We start from the raw sequence: 9782 nt of genomic DNA on the forward strand, positions 1-9782 counted from the left end.
CACGCACGCACGCACGCACACGCACACACGCACACACACACACACGCACACACACACACACACACACACACACACACACACACAATCAATCACCTGCCCCGAGTGCAGCACGAACATCTCTGTTGAGAGGTCCAGCGTGAAGACTCCCGCAGCCGCCCCCGCCGCAACGTGGTCGTACGCCACCACAGCGGAGGGATCCGCCAGCAGAACGCGCAGGGCCGGCGTGTCCTCAACGCCCGCAAGCATCGCCGGCGTCGGCCGCACCGCGCTGGCGGAGCCTGCGGCAGGGGAAGGAGGGACGGGGAGGGGCGCGACGGCATGCGGGGGGTTTCAGGGCAAGCCGGCAACAAGATGACATTGCGCTCACGAGGCGGGCCAGTGTTGGGACCGCCTGGCCGCGAGGGCAGCCCCCTGGGCGGCCCGACCAGTACCTCGCATCGCACCCCAGCTGCGTGGTGCCAGCAGGCCGGCGCTCGTGTGCATCACATGGGCCCGGAACCCCCTTCCTTGCCCACTGCGCTGCTTCGCCCCCTACCCAAAACTACTGTGCGGCTCTCACCTGAAAAGATGGGCTTCTCCAGGGGCCCCGTGCAGTGCAGCACCCCGCGCACGGCGCCCGCTACGGGGAAGGGGATGGGCCGCACCGCCAGTGTTGCGCGCAGCGCGTTCACCTCCACCGGCGGCACGTTGGCCTGGATGCGGTAGGAGCCCCCCTTGGGGTTGAGGTCCAGGTCACCGCTCACCTTGGCACCAGGGCAAGGAGTGGGGGCAGCACGGGGTCGGAGGGGCGTGGCGGGGTTTGGCAGGGAGATTGATCAGCAGCGGCCCACAAGCCACGACAGCTGCGCACAGAGTGGCGTGCAGGCACACCAGGCGTTACCCCCCGCCCACGTGCTGCACCGCCACCCCCACACTCTGCCGCCATCCCCCAGGCGCGGCCTCACCCTCAGCGGCACCGCCCCAAAGTGGCCGCGTGCGCTGTGCAGGTAGACCCTGTCCCCCTCAAACACGAGGTCCATGGAGGCCCCCAGGATGTCGTCAGGGGCGTCCCAAAAGTGCAGGTCCACGCCTGACACGGCCAAGGCGCGGTGGGGGGCCGGCGGCTTAGTGCATAGGCCAGTGCACGGGTTGAGAAGTGGAGAGCGCAGCGAGGCCGTGGCAGACGTTACCAGGCGGGCGCGTACAACCACGACATTAGTGTGCCATTAACTGAACAACCCCAAATGCGCCCCACTGGAGCCAGAGCGCAACCCCATATCGCTTGCTGTCATCCCAGGCACAGCGACTCAACCGCGACCGTTCAGCGGCCACTCACCTGAGCACGCAATCTTCCCTGTGATGGCGGGGAAGTCCCACGTGGGCGTGTCGTAGGCGCGCACGTGGAAGTCCCCGTCCACCACGCCCGCGTTGATGTCCATCGGCAGCTCCACCAGGCGGTCTATCAGGGGGGCGTGGAGGCCGCGGCCAAACACAGATATGCGGAGGTCCATCGCGCCGTCAGGCTGGGCGGGCATGACGTGGGACACCTTGACGCGCAGCCGGCCCCCACTGCCAGGGCCAGGGGGCGGCGCGGCTGCCTCTGAGGGCGGCAGGTCGGCTTGGAAGTGGACCGTATGGTTGAATGCTGCCTGGCCGGTGGGGCCCAGGTGCAGCGGCTCGGGCGCCACATATGGTGGCGGCGCCAAGGGGCCCCCGCCGCCGCTGCCGGCTGCTTGCGAGGCTCCCTGCGGCCCGGCCTGGGAGCCCTCATCATCTGTGTCCTCCTCCTGCTGCTGCTGCTGCTGTTGCTGCTGTTGCTGCTGTTGCTGCTGTTGCTGCTGTTGCTGCTGTTGCTGCTGTTGCTGCTGTTGCTGCTGTTGCTGCTGTTGCTGCTGCTGCAGGGGCTGCTGCTGCTGTTGCTGCTGCTGCAGGGGCTGCTGCTGGACTTGCCGTTGTGATGATGGCTGCCGCTGCAGCGCCTGCTGCCGCGGGAAACGCTCCTGCTGCTGCAGCCGGGCCAGCTCCTGCCAATGTGGGTCGTCCTCCGCCCCCGCATGCTGCTGGTGATGGCTATGATGGTGCTGCTCCCACGGCATCACCACCCCAGGAGGGCTGCCATTGCCCACCAATCCGTCCACGTCGCTTGCTGCCGCCACAGCCGCCGCCACCGGGGTTCCTTCGTGCCCCTGAGGCTGTTGCTCCTGCTGCTGCTGCTGCTGCTGCTGCTGCTCCTGCTGCTGCTCCTGCTGCTGCTGCTGCTGCTGCTGCTGGTGCTGCTGCGGCTGCTGCTGCTGGTGGGGATAGGAGTGAAAGGAAGGGTCCTGCGCCGGCGGCTGACGCGTCAGCAGCGCCGTCCCAGCAGACGCCGCCTCATCCCTGCGCCCTGACCCTACTGCCCCGCCGTCTGCCCACACCTCCCCGCCCTCCTCGCCGCCGCCCAGCGCCAAGGCACCCTCCGGTCCGTCGCCTGCCGCAGCCGCAGCAGCGACCTCCGCGTCCTCCGCGCTCGGCCGCGGCAGCACGTCGCATGTGAACCGCCGCGCCGGCCCCGCGAGCGTCGGCCCCACGCCGGGCGTCACGTACCGCAGGTGGCGCTTGCTGTGGGGCGACACCACGGTGCACTTGATGCTGCGCGGGTCGCGCGCGCGCGCCGCTCCCTCCAGGTCCAGCTCAAAGCGCTGGTACCCTGCCGCCAGCCGCGCCATGGCGCCGATGCCCTCCACGACGCGGGGGATGGGCTCCCCAAACACGACCGCGTTCAACCGCCCGTCCGCCAGCGTGATGCGCCCCAGGTGGACCGGCGGCAGGCGCGCGGCCAGCGCGCCGCCCGCACGCGCCGCAGCACGCGAGGCGACCGCCAGGGCGCCAGAGGCGGCGTGCGCAGCGCGCCCGGCCAGGAAGCTGCCGGCCCGCTCCGCCAGGGAGGGGGGCGGCACTCTCATGTAGGGCTGCACCACCAGAGGGGGGCGCGCGGGGCCGGCAGGGGGCTCCGGCACTGGGGCCTGGGCCGCCGTGCTCAACGCTGCCGTCGAGCGGTCCGCGCCGCCGCCTGGTGGTTCCGACGGCACCATCACCGCCGTTTCCGCGACAGCGGCCGTCGCTGCAGGTGAAACCTCCGCTGACCCGTCGCTGCTGCCCTGCACATCGCTGTCAGACACCGCGGACGCTTCCGTGGTAGGGGCCACCCCCACCCGTCTGGCCGCAGCCCCACCCGCCTCGCCGCTCGTGGTGCCACTCCACTCGTCATCGCTGGCTGTCGGCGAAGACAGCGCGTGGGATTTGGGCAACCCCGACCGGCTGTTCTGCGGTTGACTTCCAACCTCCCGCTGCCGCAAGTGCCACTGCTGCTGTTCTTGCTTTATCTGTTGCTGTTGCTGTTGCTGTTGCTGATGCTGTTGCTGTTGCCGCTGCTGCTGCTGCTGCTGCTGCTGCTGCTGCTGCTGCTGCTGCTGCTGCTGCTGCGGCTGCTGCTGTCTGGCACCTACCATGCCTCCAAGGGCCTCCTGCTCCCAGGAGGACAAGCCATCGTGCCCCCTGCTGCTGCTAGCCACCTGGCTGCTGCCGCCTTCGCTGCTGCCTCCGCCATCATGGAGTTCAACGGGCTCGGACGACGCCGCATCATGTGAGCCTGGTGCGGAAGACAATACCTGTTGCCGCTTCCCCTGCCCCTGCCCCTGCCCCTGCTGCTGCTGCTGCTGCTGCTGCTGCTGCTTCTGCTGCTGCTGCTGCTTCTGCTGCTGCTGCGAGGGTCGCTGCCTGACCTCACCGCCAACCTCCTCGGTCTCCGCAGCGCTCTGTGGCAGCGCCAGCCGTGAGCCCAGCAGCCGCACCCCCTCGCGCCCAGGCGCTAGCCGCGCAGCGCCCCCGTTCTGCGGGAGAGGCGCGCCGCGCCCCTCCCCCTTTTTGCGCCACCGCCAGCGCAGGGTCGACTCCAGGTCTGGCGTATCAGAGGCGCTGCTGGTGCCAGCCTGGGCGTGAGACCCGCGGCGCTCCCACAGCTGCTGGTCACTGTCCTCTTCCGCGGTGGCGTCACTCTGGCTGCCGCTGGGGTCTGCAGGCACCGCACCCGGCGACGGCCGCTGCTGCTCCCGTCCCGCCTGCTCTTGCCGCTGCTGCTTCGGCCGCAAAGCCGCAGCGCCTGTCCGCTCCAGCGTCCCGGCGCCCCCGCGTTGCCTCCCTGGCGGCTGCGGCGCCGACAGCGACGCAAGCGGCGGCGAGCGGCCCGCTGCACCAGATGCGCGGGCCTGCGCCTGCCCCTGCGCCGCCGAGGGCTCGCTGTTATCGAAGGCCGCACCTGCGCCCTCTCCGCCGCTACCGCCGCCGCCGCCGCCGCTGCTCAGGCCTGGCAGCAGGTCCCTGCTGGAGGGCACTGTGTCCTGGGGGTACCCCAGCCACGACAGGTTGGCCGCCTGCACCGCCGTCACCACGGCGCCCCGCAGCTGCACCCCAAGCACCGCCTCGCCGCGCGCCAGTGACGTCAGCGGCGCGAAGGTCAGCGCAACGACGCCGACTTCCGCGCTGCTGCGCTCCACAGGGCCCGGGCCCACGTAGATGTCACGCAGCGCCAGGAGGGGCCGCAGGCCCAGCAGGCCGCCCACCAGGCTCACGTGCTGCACGCCGCCGACGCGGATCTGACACGGGGGCGTGGTTGTTGGACGGCAGGCAGCAGCAGCGGGGTGAATGGCTGTGAGCTGCGTTGGCAGCTGGCGCAGGCTGTGGGGTGGAAGCAGGTGATGCCCGTCAGCAGGCCCAACCGGCAAAAGGTGCCGTGTCAGGCAGCAACACTTGCGACACGGACATGTGCTGTCACACGTGGCGAATCTCTGGCACAGCGGTTGCTGCCTGGGCCCACCTCGCGCTGCATGAGCTCGCGCCCCTGGGACACCAGGCCCGGCAGCACCAGCCGCTCCAGTAGCGGCGCCAGCAGCAGCCCCAGGGCCGCCGCAAATGCCAGCAGGCCCCCGCCCAGCAGCAATGGAAGCCGCAGGTACCACCGTCGCCATGCGCCGGACGCGGCGGCGGCGACAGCACCGCACAGCTCCAGCACCGGCGCCATCGCACGGCGCAGGCTCCAGCCGGGATCCCCCTGGCCGTCGTCGCCATCGCTGCCACCAAGCGCGGCCGCCGCGGCTGCCGCCTCGTCGTCTCGCACAACCGCTGGTGTCTGCACCTGCTCCTGCGCCTGCAGCTGCACCTGGTGTGCCTGCTGCTGACGCGGCAATGCCGCTGCCTGCTCTGCACCCTCGCCCGCAGGTTCAAGTACCTCAGCATCGCTACCATCCACCTGCTGCTGCTGGTGCTCCTGCGGCTTGTCGCCCGAGCTACCCCTTGCCTCAACCGCTCTCGTACGCGCCACGCGTTGGCCTGGGGGGCGTGGCACGGTGTTGCGTCTGGCCGCGCTGCACAGGCAGCTGCACGCCCGGAGCGGGCAAGCGGCGAGTGAGGGCACGGCAAGCGTCGCAGCGCATATCTCACTCGCGGCAAGCACTCACCTGGCAGCAGCAATGCGCAATGTGTCAGGCGATTAGCTGACAGGCGGGCTGCGACGAAGCGCATGGACAGGGGGATCGGGTGGGTCGAGTTGTTGCGTGCACTGATCTGGGGCGTGACAGCTGCGAGCGCGAGCGCCTGGTTCATACATACCTGTGATCCTTCGATGCCTATGGGCCGCTCCAGCGATCCCGCAGGCTGCGCCCCGCCACTGGGCCCCGATAACCTGCATCCTGGGCTGCTGCTCAGTCCATTGCAGTATTGCAAACTATAATGTCCCCCAAAAAACCATAATTGACCCGCACAAGGGGTCCGCCGAGCGGGCCGCCAGTCACTTGGGTCGCAGTCAGCAGGTGACTCTTGACTGTGCTGCCGGCGCCCTGCTGCAGTACGCAACACGCGCCTGGACAGCAGCGGCTGCAAGCGAAGAGCTATGGCTATGTTGCACAGGGCACGAGGGGGTTGGGTTTGCCTCGCATACGTACAGGCTCTGTACAACGCGATCGCCGACGGTGCCATTAGGTCACCGCTGTTGTTGTCGGTCCTACAACCCGCAGAGCTGCTCCATCTAGCGGGACGGAATACACAGGGACAATCCTGCTGTACGCACACGGGCTTTCACACAGGATGACATATGACAGCGCATTACAGGTACAGGGACGCCGCGAAGATGACGTCGCGTTTGATAACCGTGCGCGCCTCGTCGAACTTGGCAGCCAGCTCGCTGTCACCCACACTTCGCAGCGCACCCGACACCTTGGAGTTGAGTGTTTGACGGAGGGCGCGGGGGGTGGGAGATGGAGTCTGCCGGCATCTTGCAAAGTCATGCGTCTCTGCATTCCCCATCGCACAGCCCTGTGTCCCCAATCACTCCCAGCCCCGTGCATTTCGGCATACAATCAGGAACCTCACATACAACGCCCTCTCCCCAAGACATGCACACCCACTCATCACGCATGCACGCAGGCCCCCCCCACCCCGGCCGCCGCCGCCCTCACCTGGCGCAGGAGCTCCTCCAGCCTCCTGACAGCGCGCACCAGGCTGCCCTCAAACACCTCCGCCATCTTGATCACCTGCAGGGAGAGGGGGGCGGGGTGGAACACTGTTAAGGGGCGCAAGGCCGCACCCCACCCACAAAGGACCAACCTGACTTGTACAGACGGCTGAATGAACGGCAGTCCCACGCACCCATCCCACATCAATGCGGGCTAAGCTCCAAATCGTGCGGGCAACGTCAACCCCGGCACTCGTCCTCAAACCCACCTCGGCGAATCGCTGTCCGCGCGCCCATGCTGCCGCCGCGTTCATGAGCTCGGGCCTGGGCAGCGGGGACAGAGGAGAAGCACCGGCAGCGTCATCGCGTGCGCTGTGATGAGGATACGCTATTGTGGACCCACAAATTGGGATGACGCACGCACGCAGGCCTGCACAGTTTGACCCCGCCGCCAAGGCAGACGCCCCTTTGTGTCTCAGACCTTTGAACAGAGCCCTACTCCGCTACAAACAGAACAGAACGCATGCGTGCGCTGGCGTGTGCAGGGCGCGCCCCACCTGAATGAGTCAGCGTACTCCTGGGGGTCCAGCGCCACCTTGGAGTCCGCCGCCGCCTTGCCCACACGCCGCGCTGTGTCCTGCAGCGCCTTGAGCGGGCCCTGCAGCTCCTTGGGCAACCTGGAGGGGGAGGCGGGGGCGGGGACAGCCGCAGGTGGGGTGAAGTTGGCACGAGACTTAGGGGCGTCCAGGAGGGAAAGAAACAGGCGCACATTCAGATCAGGTGTTCGAGCAGGCTGGATGAGTTGCAAAACCACATATGAATGTCGCCAGGAGGTGAGGATTAGCGCAGACCAGAGATGTCTGGTCTGCGCTGCTGCAACAAAGGCCGCGTGAAGCTGCCGGGTACCTGACGCCGCCCTCCCGCTTCTCCTGCCAGACGAAGCAGGATGCTGTGGCCACGAGCTGCTCTGTGGTGAGGCTGCTGAAGGCGCCGCTGAAGATGAGCTCCGTCAGCACCAGCTCGTCACCAGACTGATGTCATGTGGGGGGGGAGAGGAGGGAGGGAGGGAGGGAGGGGGGGATGCAAAGGCCTGGGTCAGGGCGGGGCCAAAGAATAGCGGGTGATCAACGGGAAAAACAACTGGCGACCAGCGGAATGGACAGGGGTAGAGGCAGGCATATGTCAAGTGTGTGGCAGGCTGTCCCAGGTCGGCCAGGTGCCCACACGACTTTTTTTGGCCCGTCAGCCTGCCTGAGCTCTGACCAGGGCCCTTCCTGCCCCGCTCCACTTGCCTGCGACAGCGCAGAATCCCCGCCCTTGCCACCCTCAATCCTAGCCGCAACCTCCGGCGCCCGCGACGCCCACACACCCTGACCCCCTGACCCCAGCCACGCCCTGGCCCACCTGCAGGTCTGCGGCCACGCGGCCCTTGGCCGTGATGAGGCCGTCGTCGTCCACATAACCCAGCCGCCGCAGCAGCCTCTGCCGCGCCTTCAGCTCCTCCGACAGCACCAGGCCCGCCGCCGCCTTGGCCTCCCGCCTGGCCACCTTGGCGGCCGCGGCCAGCGCGCGCTTGGCTTGCAGCGCGCCCAGGAGGCGCGCCAGGGCGGGGCTGGCGGCCAGGGGGTGACGGGCTATGCGGTCGTCCAGGGACTCCAGCCGCCGCACCAGCCCCTTGACCTCCTTGCCGCCAGCCTTGGGAGGGGAGGGGGGCGGGACGTGCCAGGTACGGTCGGCGGTAGTGGGATGACTGGGTCAACAGGTGAGTTGTGTGCGCATGTGTTCAAGGTCGCAGGCAGAGTAAGTCAATGCTTGACTAAGGGCCCAAAAGCACGATGTAGTGCATAAGGCTGAGGATTGTTTGCTCTGTCTGGGATGTGGCGCTGTTATCCAGTCAGGTTCCTGGGGCACACAGCCACGCCCCCGGCCGGCACCTTCATGTCGCTCTGAGGGTCCAGCTGGGGAGGCTCGCCCCCCGGCTGCCGCCGCAGCGCCTCTGCAGCGCTGCCGATCAGCGAATCCCGCGCCTGGTATGTGTTTGAGGGGAAGGGCAATCGCAAACGGGGGCCAAGCTGGAACGGATGCTTCCGGCTCGCCGCGCCCCTCCACAAGCAGCAGACTGCCCGGCTGTTGGGCCACACCAATTTTCTGGATGTCACACCCCACCTTGTACTAAACGCGGCCCCTGTCCTCCCACCTGCTGTGTCCTGAGGTCCTGCAGCCCTCTGATGCGCACACTGCTGAGGGCAGCCAGGTGTTCCAAGGGGAACGTCACCACCTGCGCGCTCGACCCCGCCGCCCCCGGCGCCGTCAGCCGCGGCAGCGCGCGGCCGCCCTGCTGCCCGCCCTGCTGGCCGCGCGGCAGGGTGGACGGGTCGCAGGATACGAGAACGTCCACCACAAAACGCGGCCCCCTGGCCTGCGCGCCGCCGCCGCTGCCCCTGAACGAGCTGCCGTCACCGTCCTCGCCCAGCTCGCCCGCCGCCGCGCCGCCGCCGCCGCCGGGCTGCTTGTGCTTCCCGGCCTTCTCGAAGCTGATGAGCACACCCCACGACGCGCTGTGATTGTGGATGTGCCAAGAGATGGGAGGAGGGGGATCGTCACTTGTAGATGTGCAGCCGGGTGTTGCGCGGATCCAACTCTGGCAAGCGCCATGCACACCCCTGCAATGACCCCACCTAACAACCGCCCACCCCCCACCCACACACACCCATACGTCCGGTCACTGCCCAACCGCACCCACCCGTCCACTCTCCGCAGCACGTCACCGAGTGACACAACCTCGTGCCCAGCGCCCTCTGCATCCCCCGTCTCGTCGTCCGAGCCGCTGCCGCCGACGCCGCTGCCGCCACCCGCCGCGCCGCCCGCTGCAGCGTCCCCGCCCCCCGCTGCGTCCTCCAGCGAGGCGCCCTTCGGCACGGGCCCCAGCTGCGGCAGCGGGCGCCGCGGGTCCGGCGGCCCCGCGGCCACCTTGACCAGGCGGCCCGGCTGCAGGAAGCGCAGGGCTGTGTCGGGCGCGGCCGTTGTGGCGGCCCTGAGGTCCTCTGACAGCGCCGCCCTCTGCTCCAGCAGCGTCAGCAGGTCCTCCACCTGGCGCAGGGGCAGGAGAGGGGAGGGAGGTGCAGGCAGGTGAGAGCCAGCCCCTAGTGCAGGCGCTGAGAGGGGCGAGGGTGCTGCGCGCAGGGTGGCTGCGGCGGCTGTCGAGGTGTCTGGAAACGGCGCATTGCGCCGAGGCGGCCGCGCATGCACGTGCCCGGCTGGCATGACGCCGCCTCAGTAGAGCATGCACGGGGCTGCACGTGCTTACCCTGGCCCCTCA

At 68.7% G+C, this 9782-nt stretch overlaps 2 protein-coding genes across 2 annotated transcripts in view; both read right to left on the minus strand.

The window, feature by feature from the left end:
• MNEG_9012 (hypothetical protein) overlaps nucleotides 1–5035 on the minus strand; it is a gene marked incomplete at both ends in the record, with an annotated part of 7341 nt that extends 2306 nt beyond the window's left edge. The window contains 6 exons of the mRNA XM_014042515.1: nucleotides 94–278; nucleotides 560–743; nucleotides 945–1069; nucleotides 1316–3232; nucleotides 3746–4610; nucleotides 4832–5035. Coding sequence (XP_013897969.1) covers nucleotides 94–278; nucleotides 560–743; nucleotides 945–1069; nucleotides 1316–3232; nucleotides 3746–4610; nucleotides 4832–5035 — 3480 coding nt within the window. The remainder of the gene's footprint in view (nucleotides 1–93; nucleotides 279–559; nucleotides 744–944; nucleotides 1070–1315; nucleotides 3233–3745; nucleotides 4611–4831) is intronic.
• Nucleotides 5036–6114: 1079 nt separating this feature from the next.
• MNEG_9013 (ATP-dependent RNA helicase DOB1) lies at nucleotides 6115–9727 on the minus strand (the record flags this gene model as incomplete). Its single annotated transcript, XM_014042516.1, has 10 exons — nucleotides 6115–6225; nucleotides 6468–6542; nucleotides 6733–6787; nucleotides 7021–7140; nucleotides 7370–7494; nucleotides 7868–8158; nucleotides 8398–8490; nucleotides 8661–9021; nucleotides 9207–9553; nucleotides 9713–9727. 10 exons carry the CDS (start codon nucleotides 9725–9727, stop codon nucleotides 6115–6117), a joined length of 1593 nt encoding a protein of 530 aa, XP_013897970.1.
• Between the last annotated feature and the right edge of the window lie 55 nt (nucleotides 9728–9782).

Source organism: Monoraphidium neglectum, assembly GCF_000611645.1.
Source record: "Monoraphidium neglectum strain SAG 48.87 unplaced genomic scaffold scaffold01789, whole genome shotgun sequence".
In the NCBI taxonomy this organism is placed as follows: Eukaryota; Viridiplantae; Chlorophyta; class Chlorophyceae; order Sphaeropleales; family Selenastraceae; genus Monoraphidium; species Monoraphidium neglectum.